The sequence below is a fragment of the Ceratotherium simum genome, chromosome X (genome assembly GCF_057802395.1).
Source record: "Ceratotherium simum simum isolate JZ-2026a chromosome X, ASM5780239v1, whole genome shotgun sequence".
NCBI classification, from domain to species: Eukaryota; Metazoa; Chordata; class Mammalia; order Perissodactyla; family Rhinocerotidae; genus Ceratotherium; species Ceratotherium simum.
The window spans coordinates 127846374-127865354 of record NC_141940.1 but is presented as its reverse complement, the minus strand read 5'-3'; the positions used below and the strand labels follow the sequence as shown (position 1 = coordinate 127865354).

Below are 18981 nucleotides of genomic sequence, written 5' to 3'. Positions count from 1 at the left end.
GCATAAGTTGATGTGTGAAAAGTATTCCAAGTCGTGCCTGGTAGGTAGCAAGGGCTGCAGATGGGATGGGGAAAAAATAAACAAAAAATAAGCTTTTTTCTTAATGTAAATAGAATTCAGCTCATTGCAATGGATAGGACATTTCTGAGAATCAGGTCAAAAGTTGAGACCATGAAATCAAAACTGCAGAAGCTAGTGGAAAACACTGAGTGTTAAAAATGCAGGTTTTCCCCGCAAATCCTTTCTCTCTGTCTTCTGAGTTAATACCGCTGTCTCCGGGCTTGTGGTTTTCCAGCTGAACTACAGTTCCCAGCATCCTTTGTGGGTCAGTATGGTCATGTGACAGCTCTGGCCAATGGCGTGCCACCTCCATTTTAGAAGATGTGTGACCCGCCTGTGATCCATAAATTAGCATCTTCCAGCTTGAGGAGCATCAGAACGAGTCTATCCACTCTATCTTGCTTTGGGGGAAAAATTGCTATGTCAGGACCCAGTTGTCCCAATGGGGGGACCCTTTTCCTGTTGTCCTGACCCATGAAGGTGGAATCTGGCCCCACATCTGCCTCTCTGAGCCATCTCTGGCTCTCTGCAAATGCCCTTCTTGGAACATAAGGGAGAGAAGGATACCTTTTGAAATTTTCACATTTAGATTCTCCCTCAATCAATTTCTTTTTGTGACGCATGCATTTTCTTAAACTATCAAGGCTTTCTCATCCAAGGAAAGTCCCAATCAAACATTGCAAGCTTTTCCTCTCATGAGAATGGCTCAAAACCAGTTGTTCTTTTGGACAAATATGGTATAATCTCTGTTCTTTGTGGAATCTAAAAAAGCAAAAATCATAGAAACAGAGAGTAGAATGCTGGTGGCCATGTGCTGTGAGATGGGGAGATGCTGGTCGAAAGGCACAAACTTCCAGTTATAAGAGGAATAAGTTTTGGGGATCTAGTGTACAGCATGGAGACTGTAGTTAACAATACTGTAATATGTACCTGAAAATTGCTAGGAGAGTAGATCTTAAATGTTCTTACAACAAAAAGGAAATGGTAACTATGTGAGGCGACAGAATGAACGCTATGGTGGTGATCATTTTGCAACATATAAATGTATCAGATCTCCACGTTGTACACCTTAAACTTATACAATGTTATATGCAATTATATTTCAATAAAGCTGGAAAAAAACAGCTTCTTTTTTATTTTTCTGCAAGCAATTTTGCTTGAATTTTGTGGGTGTCCAGTTCTCCACAAGCATAGACAATTTTTTCCAATGGCTTTGGAAAGATTCTCCTGTCTCTTTCCATGGCAAATTCTCTATACATTTAATATTTGGTGATAATTCATTATATATGTATATTTTGGTGTGGTTCACTAATGACTTTATGTTTCTGCTGACATTTTGGAATCTGACTTTCAAATTGTGGGTTTTTTTTTTTCTGACTGCAACAAAGCTTGTTCATTTTGGAGACTTTTTAATAAAATCTGTATGTGCATCTGTTGTTCTATCTTCTTTCAGATAATTTAGTGTATATTTGGTTGCTTTTTCTTCCACAGACTTTAAGGACTCATTTATCTGAGCACATAAATTGGTTTCTCCAAAACTCCTTGTGATTCATCTTCAAGGAGGTCTCCAACTTCTCTTGCATTTTTCTCCAATTCCAAGGATCCACCATCCATAGAAGTCCCATCTCTACCTTCAGCAAATGTTTTCTAACATTTTCTTTGTTTATTAAACCTAGTCATTCTGTCTTTGCAACCTTTGGCTTCTTATAAAGGCTGCTTTATGCACCCCTGAAGACGGGAATTTTTAACCAAACTATCTTCTATTTTTATTGCAGTCTTAAGTGAGACAATCATTCTTACATCTCACAGGTCTTTCTTTGTATTTGTTGACAAGTGTCATGTTGAAATGTCTCATGATGCAGAGAATGGATTTAGGTTTCATCAAACTGTTACCTGTCGAGTATCTCAAAATACAGACGAAACCTATTTTCCAATGTGCACAGATGGGGGGCTCTACTCATTTTCGCAATTCTTCCTCAGGATCCGAATTCTAATACCGTCAGCAGCCAACCGTGTAATTCTCTTCTCCAAAAGCAGATCTTCGCTCTGAACCCATCCACCGTTTAGCTATGTGTCAATCTATTTTCACCACGACCCTTGAATTTTTTTTCAATTAAGCCCATTCAGACGGTCAGAAACACAGTTAAGCCAGTCATTTGAGGCTAATAACTAATCTTCAAAATTTGGTGGCTTAAGCATCACTTTCTAGAGAATTATTCAATTCTTCTTTTCACTCGTAAAATAGTGATGAGACACAAGTTTTGGGAAGCTGCCTGCTTTGGTAGAAAGAGCAGAAGGCTGTATTTGGATCCTGTTTCCTACTATGAAGCTGAAAACAGCAGAAGTGAGCAATTTGGCTTTCCTGAAATTCACCATTCTGATGTGCGACTAGGACCTAGGGCAAACTCTTGATAAGAGAGCTGTTGTCTGCATTAAACAATTTGGGACACTCCCTTGGTGTAAATAACACCTCTGTGCTTTGCACTTTGGCTCCAATGTAGGTGGCCCTTTGAAAATGTCTTAATCTCTTCGAATGGCTTCTTGACCACTTAGCGTATTTCATTCCCAATGGATGCTTCTTTGATTCTTCCAAGCACTTCTCTTCAGGAACTCCGAGGAAGCACCATCCTTGAAGATAGGTTGAAGATAGGTACCATGGTTGCCTGTGCACCAGCCTGCACCGAAGATGTGCCCTGTGCCTATTGTCTCTGTGCCACCTGACCTGCCAAAAATCTGTCTACTCAGAATCCTGTGCAGAAGAGGCACCTTTTCCATCTCCTTGGCCTCATGGGTCCAAAATGCTATGTGGATGGTTTCCCTGCAGACGGATAAAGTGAGAGATTCTGCAGCTAGGTGAGGCATTTGGGTCTAAGCGAGAATTGCTTTTTGAATCCACCAAATACTGTTGTCCTTGGGCTCACAAGAGAGCTGCGTTTTACACTTTGCCCTTGCAGACTGGTGAAAGTGTTCAGATCTTTGTTCTGTGCAAAAGGGATGTTGTGTGGTGCGGGGCCCTGGATGTTATTTGTTGGGATAACTTTTCCACGCAAATGAGTCCTTGGAGCTGAGGAGAAAGGAATTGGGATGCAGAAATCTGAATGGAGGTGGGTTTCTTAGATTGGCTAATGAGGGCTCCTGTGTTCTATGATTGTAATGACTTTTGTGCAAAGAGAAACAATATGTATCCTGTAAAAATAAAAATATAACAAGCGAAACGAGGATCAAAATGAATAGACAGCCCACCAGCTGGGAGAAAATGTTTGCAAAACATGTATCTGACAAGGGGTTAATCTTCATAATATATAAAGAGCTCACACAACTGAACAACAAAAAAACAAACAACCTGTCAAAAAATGGGCAGAGGAAATGAACAGACATTTCTCCAAAGAAGATATACAGATGGCCAATAGGCACATGAAAGATGTTCAACATCACTAATCATCAGGGAAATGCAAATCAAAACAACACTAAGATATCACCTCACGCCTGTTAGAATGGCTATAATCACCAAGACAAAAAACAACAAGTGTTGGAGAGGATGTGGAGAAACAGGAACCCTCATACACAGCTGCCGGGAATGCAAACTGGTGCAGCCTCTATGGAAAATGGTATGGAGATTCCTCAAAGAGTTAAAAATAGAGATGCCCTATGATCCAGCCACCCCACTACTGGGAATCTATCCAACAAACCTGAAATCAACAATCCAAAGAGGCTTATGCACCCCTATGTTCATTGCAGCATTATTCACTATAGCCAAGACGTGGAAGCAACCCAAGTGTCCCTCAGTTGATGATTGGATGAAGAAGATGTGGTATATATATACAATGGAATACTACTCAGCCATAAAAAAAAGACAAAATCGTCCCATTTGCAACAACATGGATGGGCCTGGAGGGTATTATGTTAAGTGAAGTAAACCAGACAGAGAAAGACAAACACTGTATGATCTCACTTGTATGTGGAAGATAAAACAACACATGGACGGAGAAAACTGTATAGTGGTTACCAGGGGAAAGGGGGTGGGGGGTGGGCACAAGGGATGAAGGGAGACATATATATGGTGACTGACAGACAAAATATATAACCAAAATTTCACGATGTTATAAACTATTAAGACATCAATAAAAAAATAAAAAATTAATAAGAATAAAAATATATTTTACTTAAAGGTGTTAGGCCTTGGAGCTTCAGAAATGTCATGTTTTTCAACATGTTATTCTTAGATCTATAGTCTTAAAAATCTTTCCTTTTTTTTTTTTTTCGCCTGAGGAAGATACTCCTTGAGCTAACATCTGTTGCCAATCTTCCTCTTTTTTGCCGAGGAAGATTGTCGCTGAGCTAACATCTGTGCTAATCTTCCTCTATTTTGTATGTGAGCTGCCGCCACAGTGTGGCCACCAATGAGTGGTGTAGGTTCACGCCTGGGAACCGAACCCTCGAACGCAGGCCACCAAAGTGGAGCTCATTGAACTTAACCACTAGGCCAACAGGGCTGGCCCTTAAAAATCTTTTAAAACAACCTGCACAACAATTTCACAAATTCAGTAAACAAAAGAGGAAGTATTAGATATCAATTTTTCACTAAATTTAACAACTAAAATTCTGAAAATTCACAAAGAGAGATAATGTTACAATTCACATCTCCAAGAATCTTTTAAAATTAGATTTTCTGACAATGCAAAGACCTGTAATCATTATTTTAAAGGATGCTGGAGGCAGTTTTGTTTTATTTATTTTTGTTTATCTTGTTTTAATTATTTTATTGAGGTCATAATGGCTTATAACATTGTGTAATTCCAGGTGTACATTATTATTTATCAGTTTCTGTGTAGACTGCATCGTGCTCACCATCAATAGTCTAGTTTTTATCCATCATCGTACATATGTGCCCCTCTACCCCTTTTGCCCACCCCTTTCTCTTCTGGTAACCACCAATCTGTTCTCTTTATCCACATGTTTGTTTATCTTCCACATATGAGTGAAATCATACTGTGCTTGTCTTTCTCTGTTTGGCTTATTTCACTTAAAATAATACCCTCAAGGTCCTTCCATGTTGTTTCAAATGGGACTATTTTGGCTTTTTTATGGCTGAGTAGTATTCCATTGTGTGTGTGTGTGTGTGTGTGTGTGTGTGTGTGTGTATATATACACCACATCTTCTTTATCCATTCATCAGTTGATGGACACTTGGGTTGTTTTCACTTCTTGGCTATAGTGAATAATGCTGCAATGAACATAAGGGTGCATAAGCCTCTTTGGATTGTTGATTTCAAGTTCTTTGGATAAACACCCAGTAGTGGGATAGCTGGACAAAGATCCATAATCATATTTTATTAATTAATTTACTTAATCATATTCCATTTTATTTACTTTCAGAAATAAACATTTTTGGTTTGGAAAACAGAGAACGTTTTATTATTTCATCAACCTGATGATAAATAGTTGGTCAAAGAGCCGTGAGTTAGAAAGTTAACAAGATAAATAATGTTCTAATCAGGAACACCAAATGTCGGTAATAGGAATAGTCATGACAATAAAGGACACATACAGGTTCTATTTTAGTAGGAAAATATGAAAAAAATGAACTTTTAAAATAAATTAAAATTTTATACAGGTGCAATGACAGGTGTCATTGATAACAATTGAGGATAAAGATATGATCAGAGTTTCTGGGATGAATGGGGAGGTGTAGTGTATTATGGCCCTTGCTATGCACCCTCCAGGGTCAAATTAGTACCCAGAGAGTTTGGGAGATAAAGAAGTATCACACATAGTTCTCAATTATTCATTGACCCACTACAAATTTGTGAATGGCTCTAAAGGCAGATTTGGATTTTTTTCATGGTGAAAAATGTGTAACCACCAATATCTTGCACCATACTGCAAGCCATTTGGTGCACACAAGGGCCGTGGGGCATCCAATGGGGATCTCTGAATTACGCATTTGATTAAACATCACCATCCACCATGGTGTGTTTTTAACACAAAAGTTAGTCGTGATGGTGTTATTCAGGGCCTTTTCTGCTTTCTTGAGAAATACAATATCTTCCATCACTACTTCTGTCTGATCCCAGTTAGGAGCTCTGCACAAAAATCCCAGGATGGAGCTCATGTGTGTTGAAGAAAGGCTTGTGAGATCTCACAGTAGAGACAAGATTCGGGGAAAAGTGAGGAAGATGGACAGGTTTGCAGGGTCCAGCCCCATCCCGTGAACACCTACTCGAAGGTCGGACTCATCAGAGAATGGGATTAGCTTGTTGGGTTTCACACTATGTACCATTTGGGTTCCTAATATTAAAGCCCTTGGGTGATTGGGGTTGGCGTCTGCCCAAGCCACATCTTCCTAATGGAGGCACGGCCCCCGCAGCTCCAAATAGAAATGGAATGCATTCCCAGGACCCAGCTGGCTGTCGTCACATCTGTGATGTGCAGCTGTCTCCCTCCCCCTCCTGGCCAAGACCCCTCTGGAACAGGTATGCGTCACACATAACTGCTGCCTCTGAATAGCTGCGGATGCATAAAGGGTCCATGGAACGATGTGTCCCCATTTTCCCTCAACTGAAAATAATGAAAATGGCTGTAGACCAAAGAGGAGTTAGGGGATGGGGCCACCGCCCTCCCAGGCCCCCTCGCCCACCACAGGCATTCCGTCTCCCACCTTCCTCGCTCAAACCTTTGGTCTCTGTCTCATATCCACTTCCAACCTCCTACAGAACATGACTTTTTGTTGTTTATTGTCTGAACTCTCAAAAGCATGGATGTGTTTCCAATGCCTAGAACAGTGACTGGTCTGTAGCACATGGTCAATAAATATTTATTAAATGGACACATGGAAAAATGAATGAAAGGTCTTGGCTCAGGCTGCTGTAACAAAATACCATAGACTGGGGGCTTAAACAGTAGATATTCGTTTCTCACAGTTCTGGAGGCTGGGTGCCCACGTTCAAGATACTGGCAGATTCTATGCCTGGTGACACCTCTCTTCCTGGATTGTAGACGGCCACCTTCTCATTGAGTCCTCACATGCCGGAGAGAGCGAGCAATCTCTCTGGTGCCTCTTTTTATAACGACACTAATCCCATCATGAGGGACCCACCCTCATGACCTCATCTAACGCTAATCACCTCCCAAAGGCCCCACCTCCTAACACCATGACCTTGGGGGTTAGGGCTTCAACATATGGAATTCGGGAGACAGACATCGAGTCCGTAGAGAATCTCTTATTCAGGCCACAATCTTAATATTGCAGAGGAGGCGTTTCCTCTTGTTATTCTAGCTAAAGACCTTTGTGTGATGAGATTGGTAGACATATGAACAAATGTGGGGTTTTAAAAAATACATATTATGTAATGAAATGTGCCAACATTTGGAAGACCTCCATACGACCCATGCAAGATGTTGCAAAATCCTAACTGGGTAAAAAGATCTGTCTGAAGTTCAGGAGACACTCTTGGGTTTTCACTTTATAGGGTATAAAAATTCCTTGACGTGTTTTCAGATTCCACATTGAGCTAAAGGAACTACCAATTATGAAGTTTTGGTGTAGCCTCAAAGAAGAATGTCCACCATTATGTGCAAAGGCTATTAAAACACTCCTTTCTTTTCTAATCACACAGCTGGGTGAGGCCAGAAGTTTGTATATTTCAACCCAGACAATGTATGATAATAAAATGAATATAGAAGCAAATATAGGAAATCAGTCATCTTCTATTAACCCAGAGATTAAAGAGATGTGTAAATGTGTGAAACAAAAAATATTACTTTTCCCACCCCACCCCCAAAATTTTTGCTTGGGAAAATGTATCTATTCTTCCATAAAAACATGTTATTTATGTAAAATGTAATGAGTTTCCTATTTTTCTTGTTATCTTTAAATGTATTAAATAAATATCTAAAATGTTCCATTTCAATTTCTAATACAGAAAATATGGATACTTAGGGCCTACATAAACAAAATCTCTTTGGGTTCCTCAATCACTTTTAAGAGTGTCAAGGAGTCTTTTGACCAAAAGGTTTGAGAACTTCTGCTAGATTGTATAAATTCGGATGCTTTTATGATGAAGTAACAGAAATGCCAACACAAAATGGCTAAAACTGTAACGACAGAACCATGTCAGAAGACTTACTAAGGTTTGGGGCCTCTGAGGTGGGGTAATTTGAGGGGTGAAAGGTGTCCTCCAGTGGTCGGGTTCCCCACGTCTTGTGATCCTGCCCTTCATAGGGCATCGACCAGTTTCACTCACGGTGGAAGATGGCTGCTGTATCTCCAGCCATCACAGCCTCATCCATCAATATCCTCACTTTCCTCTTTTAAAAGTAAAGAGTTCCTTCCAGAGGCCACCAGTCAACGTCTCCTTCCTCATCAACACACAAAGAGACCCTAAATAAAATTGATCAAGTGAGGACACATGAATCCTGGAGGAAAATCCCAGCTCTGTCAACAATGAGTAAGAGAACACTGGTGGTTGAATGGTAACCAGTAGCAAGTGCTATAAATCCTTTGCCTATTTTGTATCAAGTTGCTTGCAATTGTAGTTGATTATATATCACTATGTCAATCTTTACCAACATATAAAATATGGATATATAACTGCAACTGTGATACACACAAAGGTAGGTGTGCATATATGTTGCAAATATTTTCTCTCCTTCTTTTGCTTGTCTTTCGAATTAATTCGTAGGGCCTTTGTCATGAAAACGTATTAGTAATTAAATTGGTTGGAGTCTTGTAGCTTTTGGATTTAAAAAAATGTCCTGTAACTTTCCAATAATATCGTTTCTGGTGTACAAACAACAGATGCATTTTCTCTGAACGGCTCTTTAGGAGAAAGTAGACTCACGTGGCACTCACCAAACACCTCTTCTCAGGCACACACTGGAGAGACCGCCTTCAGCTGAGTTCACCCTCTCGGAGGTCACCGGTGCCCCCTCTCCACGGCTTCCTGGAGACGGACACACACAGGAGCCCAGCAACGCCCACGGCCGGATGCCTGCTCTGGGTTTAAAAACGGACCTACGCTTTGCCCAGGGATCAGGGAGGCTCGCCTGTGGCTTACTGCCTTCTACCCTGCTTTCTCAGCACAAGCTCCGAGTACCAAGGAGTGGGTGGGGAGGTATGTGGGGCAGGGGATGGTAGCTTGTGCTGGGAAACAGACGCACCCGGCTCGGGCATCCTAAACCTTCTCTTTAAACATCTTTGCGGTTTCCCCCAATTCCTCTCTCTGGCTGCCGTCCACTTGCCACCCTTTCCGGCCGTCCTGGCTCCAACGGGCCCCTCCCCACCATGTCCACATGTCACCAATCAGAGCAATGCTGACCAAGCTTGAGGGCATCAAGGGGGCTCGTTAACTCAAGGTCCTCGTCCCGACTCAGTGTGCTGATTCCGGGGGTCTAAGTGGACCCGAGAATGTGCATTTCTCAAATTTCCCGGGGATGTGGATGCTGCCAGTCCAGGACTGACCCAGGGCTCATTGGAAAAATAAAAGATGGGGAGAGGGCTCAAGCCAAACACAGCTTGGGGTGACCGGCTGGTGTGGCCAGCTTAGGTGGGTGGGAGACAAGGAGACTGGGGTAGGGGCCATGCATACGTCTTTCAACCCCATCCTTGCCTTACTTCCCATTCTTCTGGGAGTTTGATAGAATATCGGTATTCCAAGGAGAGCTTGACTTTTGGAGAGCTGCTTCATCAGCGGGGCACCATAATGACATGGTGGGTTAGGGCTTGGAAGGAAGGAATGTGCTGCCTCGACGCCTGGGTTTCTGCACAGCATTTAAGCTGCTCATTTTCCTCCCCAACCCACAAGAATGCACCACGAGTCACCAAACCCGGAATGCAACGGTTGAACTCTCCCGTCCTCTCCGGGCTGATGAAATCCCCTTCCTTCGGCCGACAGCTCTGTTTTGGAGAGCCCTGTCAAAAATGAGTGGGGGTGTTCCTGGTCTGTGGTGGGTGCAGACCAGGGATGCTCCTCAAGACCCTACAGTGCACGGGACGCCCCACCCGCAAAAACTTGACACTCAAGAAGCGAGACCCCAGGATGGGGGAGCGATGTGGCTTTTGCTCCTGGTGAGACACCCAGGGATGCATGGTGTGCTTATGTAGGGAGCCCAGGGGTTTTTGCTCGGCTTAGACAGAGATGTCAGCCAGGCGGTGTGAGGGGGAGCTGCGGAGAGCAAGGAGGGAGGCAGCCCTCTGCCTGTCTAACCAGCTAACGAACTCCGCCTTGAGGGAGAGAATCCATCCATCGCGAGAAGGCAGACCTCCGATTGTGTTCACTGGATTCCATCTTTGTTCCATGAGGAGACCCCTGACACAAACTTCGAAGACGCTGTGGGGCCATCAGGGAGGTGGAATGCTCCCATGTCTTTTCTTAGCACCTGGCAAGAGGGCTCTGCTTTGTTCAGCCCTAGCGGGCTTTCAGCCAGAAGTTCTGTCGTGCTCCAGGGCAGAGTTTCTCAGCCTGGGGTGATTTTGTCCCCAGAGGTTGTGGGGCAATGTCTGGAGACATTTTTGGTTGTTACAACCGGGAGGGAGGTCTTGCTACTGGTGTCTGATGGGTGGAGACCAGGGATGCTGCTCCACACCCTACAGGGCACAGGACGCCTCCCACAGAGAATTGTCCAGCCCCAGATGTCAGTAGTGTTGAGGTTGAGAAACCCTGACCTAGCATAGGAGATTAATATCTATCTATCTATCTATCTATCTATCTATCTATCTATCTATCTATCTATCGATCTATCTATCATCTATCTATCTATCATCTATCTATCTAATCTATCATCTATCTATATGTTATATCTATCATCTATCTGTCTATCATCCATCTGTCTACCTATCATTTATTTATCTATCATCTATCTATCTATCTATCTATCTATCTATCTATCTATCTATCATGTATCTATTTATCTATTAATCTATTTATGACAGTAGTTGGCAACCCAGGGATGATCCTGTCCCCCCCCCAGTGGACATTGGTCAATGTCTGGGGACATTTCTGGATGTCACAAATGGGGAGAAGGTGCTTCTGGCCTCTGGAGGGTGGAGACCAGGGATGCTGCTCCACACCCTACAGTGCCCAGGACGCCCCACATCAGAGAGTCGTCCAGCTCTGAGGGTCCTGGTGCCGTAGTGGACATCGTGCCAGAGCGTAGCTTCTAACCCAGGGAAAGGGGACCAGTTGGGGGTCTCAGCCCGCTGTGCAGTAAAAGAGGCAGGACCTGTGTGGGACATTTTGAAATGGATCTCTTGTTGTCCAGATGGTCTCATAGGAACCTTTCCCTATAGGAGGGCCCTCCTCACACACATCACACAGGAGCACAGCCCTCCACAGTTTGCACACTGGAGCAGTGAGAGGCCAGAATGGGGCCAACGGGATGACCTCGTAGCACAGGATGTGGGGGACACTTGGCCAATATTGGAGCCAACAGCCGCACAAGCTCCGAGGCCAGGAAACCTGTCCTTCCTCTGGAAGCAAGGGGGCCGGGGCGCTGAGCAAGACTCGAACTAGAACTGACCCTTCCCTCAAATGCTCAGCTTCTACACAGTGTTTCTCCTCTTTCAGATCAACTGGCAGGGAATGGGAACCCAGGCATTGACTGCAGAGCCACCCCCCCACTATTTCTCAGATCCTGATGCTTCCACCAATGGTTCAGAGGTGGCAAGGGTTTCAAGGAGCCTTCTAGAGGTTCCATGAACTTCTGCAGTATCTTGCAACATCCCAGTAATGACGCAAGCACATTCACACCACCCCCGGGGGCCAGGGAGGGCCATGCTTTTCTTGTTGAGAGAGACCAGTGATCCTTTCATTGTATGACAGATCTGCATTTTTGAGACCGTGAGTGTGGATATGAGCAGTGTGATGAGGCAGGGCCCTGCCGCAGTGTTTTCCAGCTGGCCTCGCCCAGCTCCTGCACCTGGGTGGGATTTCTTAACCACTCTGTGCTCATCTGAGACGTGGAGCTAAAAGCAGGTCCGATATCTGTCCCCCAAGGCTGGTTGTTATGATCAATTGTTATCACTGTCTCTGTGGATGGGAGCCGGAGAACTTGGGGCTCCTTCCTCCTCTGGCCCTTCCTGTCTTCTCCAAGGCAACCGAGCCCTGATGGCTTTGAAGCATGCAAAGCCCCTGTTCCCCATGGGGTCGTGAGGGGAGACGTATCACAATGGGGGATTAGATGAAATCTGGCAAAGCCCTGCTCTGCCATGGGAGACACGTTCCTTGGAAATATCCCAGTCTGATGGGTGGTGGAGGACGTCGACGCCCCACTACTCTGGTTGCTAATGAGCTTTAGCATGGCTTATGTCCTCTCCACCCTTTTAAGATGTCTTTTCTCTCTTCTGGAGCCTAGATTGTATCGATTCTCAAAGTGTAAGATACGGAACCCTGAGGGGGGTTCCCTCAGGACCAGAGGTCTGCGGCGATGGGGACAAAACCATGTCTGTCTTTTTTAAACTATGTTGATGTTTGCACTGATGGTGTAGACGTGACACGGGGTGGCCCTCCTGGGGCAGGTGGCTGGTTTAAATGGGGAGGTGACCCCCTCTGGTACCCTTCCCCCCCTTCCCACCCAGGTGACATTTGCGGAGCAGAAGGCCCAGTTGTTCAGTTCCTGCACAGCAGGAATGTAGACTCCCTCTGCTGATATATGTCCCCTGCACACTTGAGCCCTCAGGGCGATGACAACCTGGTGGACCAAGGATGTCCACAGAGGTGGGAGAGTTCCTGAGATAATTGCCTGCTCTGTCTGCCCACTGCTTCTTACACTCTCCTTTGGCCCCAGCCAACGTTTGCCTCCTCCCTGAGGAGTTCCCCGGTCCATCAGGCTGACTCCTCTCTCCCTCTACGACTCTCCGTGGCTCACGTGTCCCCTGCCTGGGGTGCAGCATTGACTCTTACCCTGCATTCTTCTTTTGTCCCTTCAAGATGTGTGTCAAGGTGCTCAGCTCTCCAGGGCAGGACCCCTGGGGACCCACTTCCCCGCTCCTCCTCCTATGTCTCTGTATATTCAACTGCACTCAAGCTACAGCTGGAGGTTTCAAACTGTGGCCCCCGGGGGTCACATCTGAGCCACAGACCTCTTTGGCCCACCCAATTCTGGGCTGTCGACTCGAACTACTGGCCAACGTTTGGCAGTCAGGACAGTCCAAGAAATAACCCGGGAATTCTCAGGACAAATCCTAATGGGTGCCATCCCTGGTCCACATCCTCTTCTCTACCCTGCTCTTGGCTGCAGTGACGGGCTGCCCCCACTCCACATCTACCCCCAGGAATGGCTGGGAACATTGGCTTTCCCAGACAGGTCCCTGCCAGCTTGGGTCTTGGGGGCCCTGATCTAGACACCGCATCAGCAGAGGGTCCCTCACAGGCCCCTATCTCCAGCACCTGGGCTTTGGGGATTCAGGAGGGACTCGGATGCAAAAGGCTGGTGGGGGGGGCTGGTTTTCATGCAGGCATCATACATTTATTTATTCATTCAACTCATTCACTCATGTATTTATTCGCTCATGCTTTCATTCATTCATACATGTATTCACTGATGCATAATTCATTCATTCCCTCATGCATGCATGCATTCACTCATGCGTGTATTCACTCGTGCGTTACTCATTCATTCATGCACCCACGCATGCGTGACTGTTTCCTTTGCTGCCCTGCCTTCCAGAAGATCATATTCTGCCAGGCCCAGGCTGGGCTGGGCTGGGCTGGGCTGGGCGGTTCCCGGCGCGGCCTCCACCAGGGCAGCGCGCTGGTCTTGGGCCCAGGAGCCCAAGGCCCTGAAGCCATTGCAAACATTTACTTTGGGACTGGTGGCTAAAGGTTAAATGTCCAAACCTAGCAACCGCGGACTGCTGGATTCAGCAGGGCGGGGACTGGGGGGGCCCGGGGCGGGGCCCAGGAATGTAAGGCCGCAGCCGCGGCTCCCGGCTTTCTCCCGGGCAGGCCGCGGGGGCCCGGCACCAGGCGGCGCGCCGGCGGGGCGGGCGGGGGCCGCGGCGCGGCGCGGCGGTGGAGACCCGTGGGCCCCGCGGCGAGCGGGGTGGGGCCGGGCTTCCGGCGGGCGGCCAATCGCGGGCCGCGGGGCCTCCCAAGGCAGGGCCAGAGGCTGCCCGAGCGTGCAGGAGGCGCCTGGGGCGCACGAGTTGGGGGGCGTGGAAGTTGCCTAGGCACGGCGGGGGATCGGAGGCATAGAGGCTGCCCGAGCGCGCAGGAGGTGCGGGGGGTGCAGGGGTGTAGGAGACAGAGGCTGCCGGAGTGCAGAGCGGGTGCAGGGGACGCAGGAGTGACGGGGGCGTGGAGGCCGCCCGGGAGCGGCGGGGGAGCCTCGGGGACTGGCAGAGGCTGCCGAATTCGGAGGAGGGGCGAGGTGTGGGGCGCAGGGGTGGATCGGAGCGGAAGGGGGGAAAGAGGGGACGCCGGGCCAGGGTAGAGGTAGAGGTCACCCGAAGCTCAGAGAAGGTGAAGGGACGCAGGAGTTCGAGGGGCGTGGAGGCCGCTTGGGCGCGGCGAGGGACCCGGGGATGGGGGCAGAGGCTGCCCGAATTCGGAGGAGGGGCGAGGTGCGGGGGCGGGGGGGCCGGAGAGGAAGGGGATAACCGGGGGGCGCCGGGCCAGGGTGGGGCGGAGGCCTCCCGGAGCGCAGAGGAGGTATGGGGGAGGCAGGAGTTCGGGGGGCGTCGAGGCCTCCTGGGCGCGGCGGGGGACCCGGGGAGGGGGGCAGAGGCTGCCCAAGTGTGGAGGAGGGGCGAGGTGCAGGGGTGGGCGGCGCAGTGGGGGTCGGGAGCGGGAGGGGGAAACCCGGGGGCGCCGAGCCAGGGTGGCGGCTGAGGCCACCCAGAGCGCAGAAGAGGGCAGGGTGCAGCGGGCCCGCAGATGACTCGGGAGCGGGTGGGGAGTTGAGGGGCGCCTGACGGGGGCAGAGGCTGCCCTGGATCCCGGAGGAAGTGCCGGCGCGGTGGGGCCGCTGAGGACACCCGGGTGGGCAAGGGTCTGGTGCCAGAGGCTGTCCGGGAGCGCGGGGGAGATATGGGGCGCGGGGATGATGGGGGCGCAGTGGGGTCTCAGGTGACTCCTGGGAGGGCAGAGGGTCGAGGAGAGGAGGAGGAGGTGCAGGGCGCGGGGTTCGTGTAGGTGGCCAGGGTTCAACAGAGCCCAGGAGACACGGGGCGGGTAGGGGGGCTCTGGGTTGAGGCTGCAACCACGGGTGTCAGGAATGCCAAGCTGTCGCCCTCAGGCCTGGAAATCTTCGCGGGTTCCCTGGAGACGACGCCTCTGCTAGGCCCGGCTGGAGGCCGGAGAGTCCACCCACCGCGCCCAGGCACACGTGGGCCCCTCGCTGCCCACCGCTCGCGCGGAGCCTCGGACCATGTCGGGTGAGTCCGCGAATGCGCCTTGCAGTCAGCCTCCCTGTTCCTGCGGGCACATGGGAGATTAGTCTGCGCCTGGAAAGACCCCCGCTTTGCCCCCCTACCCCCATCTCCCCAAACCCCTCATCTCCCATTGTCTGCCTCCTCAGTGTCTCCCCGAGGGGCGTGGGGGGAGGGGGCTGGCACTGCCCTGTGCAGTTGGAGATGTGGGTGGGTCTCAGCAGCTGGGAGGGGGCCATTTATAGCCTGGTCCGGGGGCGTTAGCAATTTCATCATTCTCCTTCTGTGAAAAGTAGCCCTGGGAGTTGAAATGGGCTTGTTTCTTGGCAATGGTACTGAACTGTGTGAAATTCTCACTGAGAGACCCAGATGGCAAGTTCATGCCCCTAAAACTCTGGGACGACAGTGCCTTTGGGTTCTTCTAGTTTAGATCACCCCTGTAATTTGTTATTCCAGCAAAGATCTGGGGTTCATCCCTCAGCAGGGCAGCAGGCTTGGGATGGCAGTGTGGCTGGGACTTCCAGCAAGGCCTGGTCCCCAAGGGCTCAGATTCGGTCCTGTCTGCCTGCCCTTGGGTTTTGTGGACATCACGTTGGGGCAGTTGACTTCAGAGGCCAAGAAGTATGACATGGAATACCCATGAGAAAGATACCTGTCCTGATGGTATTAAGACACCCCCTCTGTTGCACCAGACTGGACCCGATCATTCGTGAGTGCATTTTTTTTTTTTTTAAACTGGTTAGTTTTTATCCAGAGGAGTGATTTGGTAAATCACTAAGCAGTTTCCATGCTGTTTCCCTCCCATCTAGCCTTAGAAAGGAAATTGTTGGGACAGGGGCCGAAAGGGCGAGTTTCCCCCCAGTGTGCTCTCAGATTCTGCTCCGAGGAGACGCAGAAAGGCTTCTCTGTTCCAGGGAGCGCTTTGGAGGTCTGCGGAGTGAAAACCACGCTCCCCCAAAGCCGCTAGGGCCTGCATAACGGCAGCATTCAACCACGGACATGTGGACACATCTCCATCAGCCCTGGAATGTGCTAGAAGACCCGATGTCGGTATTCAACACTTGGCAGGAAACAAAAACCACCTTTGAGTAAAGGGGAGGGGCAGAGCAGGAAGCCACCAGTGTTATTTCTGGGAGCGTTGGAAGATAGGTTGATGGCAGGACGGGCAAGAATAGAAATAAACATGTCTCGTAGACTCATAAAACTGTCAGCCACCACAGTCTTCAGGCTGAACTCGATTTTGTGAGAATATCTATTTTGGGGGGCTGGAGTAGTGTTTTCCCATTATGTGGTCATGCCAGAAATCCCCACCCCGGCGCCATGTTGAGTGGAATCTCATCCTTTAAATGCAGTGGCCTTGGGTAATGATGGGTGTTCTTTGATGGCACACCAAAACCTGGTCATTGTTAGATTCTTAAAGGTAAGGCCGTGTGAAATGTGAAGACCTATCAGTGAATGTTTCATCCTCTGTTGCTTTAAATTGCATTGGTCTGAGTTTGCACTTTAGATGGAGCATTTATCCAGGCGTGATTTTGCCACATCATGGTGGCCCATATTCAGAGGTGCACGTCTTGGGGTTGCTGGAGAGATGGGCTCATTTCTCCACTGCTGCTGTCTTCATCCTGTTAATATGATCAATAATCCCTTCATCCAATAATCCCTCATCCCTCTGTAATCCGCATTCCACCTTCCCCAAGTCTCAGCCTCCCTGGTCCCCGAGGACCACCCCACTCCACAAACGGCGGTAACTCTCTCTGCTCCCAGGATCTCTCGGCTTCCCCCTGCGCTCGATGTCGGTGTTTCTCACACAGAAGCAGCCAATGCGTCCACACCAAGTGGATCAGAAACATGAAATGGTTGAAAATTTAATTGCTCTGGTCTCTGGTTTTATAACTGTCCAGTGAGGGAAGCCCGTTTTTATCAACCACGTCGAGTCAAAATCCAGCGAATTAGGCATCAGTTTTCTTAGGTACCATGCACGGGTGCGTCTGACCATTGAAAGGATAAATGAGAAGGAAATGATCTGCAGGGTTATGTTTCATGTCTTTGTGTCACCTTCCAGTTAGAAAGAATTGAGTGCTCTTCACGAATATCCAACAACCACAAAAATGAACTCTTCCCATAGCTCGGTTGGGAATAAACTTTTTCTTTGAGGAGGATCCAAATTGCTTAAATGTGAAATATATAGACAATTACAATGATGGAATTGAAGCTCAATGGAAAGAAGTGCTTTTTCAGTCTAAGGGCTGTTGAATGTGAAGTTAACCCTTACGGGTCACCAGGTGTTCGCTATGATTCTTTCCCCGCGGTGGGTACAGCATCCCCGGTTCTGCTTCTTGACTTTAATGCCCCATTGAATTAGGTTCCTAGGGCTGCCATAACAAATACCACAGACTGGGGGCTCAAACAACAGACATTTATTCTCTCCCAGTTCTGGAGGCTGGAATCTGAGATCCAGGTGTGGGCAGGGCTGGTTCCTCCTGAGACCTGTCTCCTTGGCATGTAGATGCCGTCTTCTCCCCGTGTCCTCACGTGGTCGTCCCTCTGTGTGTGTCTGTGTCCTCATCTCCTCTTCTCATAAGGGCACCAGTCACATTGCATTAGGGACCACCCTAATGGTCCTCTTCTCTGGACGGCCAGTAGTCATAAGGTGGTCTGTTCTGGTCCTGGCTTCTCTTGCCACCATGAGCTCTCGGGATGACCCCAGTCTTTGTTCCCATCCAGACCTCTTTCTCGGACATTTCCACCTGGGTGTCTCCTCATCCCTCTAACTCCTCATGGAAGAACTACATTCCTCACTTTTTCTGTCATATTATTTCATTCTCCATATTTCTGTGAACACTGTCTGTGTCCCTAGACACTAAATGCTGCATTGTTTTAACCCAGTTGTTTAAAAAACTAGATAGATAGACAGATAAATAGGTAGTTAGATGGTTGATAGGTAGATGGATAGATAGATAGATAGATAGATAGATATAGATAGATACATATTTACATAGTGGTAGATAGATAGATGACAGATGATAGATTATAGATAGATGATAGGTAATACATCGATTATAGATATATGATAGATAGATGATGGATACATGGATGGTAGATGACAGATAATAGAGAGATGATAGATAGATGATAGATAGATAGATAGATAGAGATAGATACATAGTTACATAGATGGTAGATAGGTAGATAGATGACAGATGATAGATTATAGATCGATAGATGATAGACATAGAAAGACTGATAGATAGATTATAGATAGATAGACAGATAGATGATAGATGATGATAGATAGAGATTAGATGATAGATAGATGATAGCTGGATAGATAAATAGAGATAGATGATAGATGGATGGATGACAGATAGAGGATAGATAGATAGGTAGGTAGATAGATAGATAGATAGATAGATAGATATCTTTTGGGCTGCAGACTTGAGTTCTGAAGTTTGCATCTGTAATACTCCACTTAACAGTGCAGATGCCAGGAATTCCCCTTCCTTCTTACCCGAGAAAAAAAACCCGACAGCCTGTAGACAGGAACCTGTTGCAAG

The 18981-nt window shown here is 47.7% G+C and overlaps 2 protein-coding genes across 5 annotated transcripts in view; both read left to right on the top strand.

The window, feature by feature from the left end:
- LOC101406598 (Xg glycoprotein (Xg blood group)) overlaps positions 1-14227 on the top strand; it is a 53512-nt gene extending 39285 nt beyond the window's left edge. The window contains exon 10 of the mRNA XM_087426453.1: positions 14004-14227. Within this exon, the coding sequence (XP_087282579.1) occupies positions 14004-14227 (224 nt within the window). The remainder of the gene's footprint in view (positions 1-14003) is intronic.
- The window catches only part of LOC101406352 (glycogenin-2), a 42867-nt gene continuing 38058 nt past the window's right edge, over positions 14173-18981 (top strand). For 2 of the 4 annotated variants that reach the window (XM_087426712.1, XM_087426710.1), the window contains exons 1-2: positions 14173-14274; positions 15295-15433. In XM_087426712.1, the coding sequence (XP_087282838.1) occupies positions 15427-15433 (7 nt within the window). In that variant the 5' untranslated portion in view covers positions 14173-14274; positions 15295-15426. Of the gene's footprint in view, positions 14275-14352; positions 14428-15294; positions 15434-18981 lie in introns of those variants that run through there. The other 2 variants (XM_014795532.2, XM_087426711.1) reach the window with 2 other exon arrangements.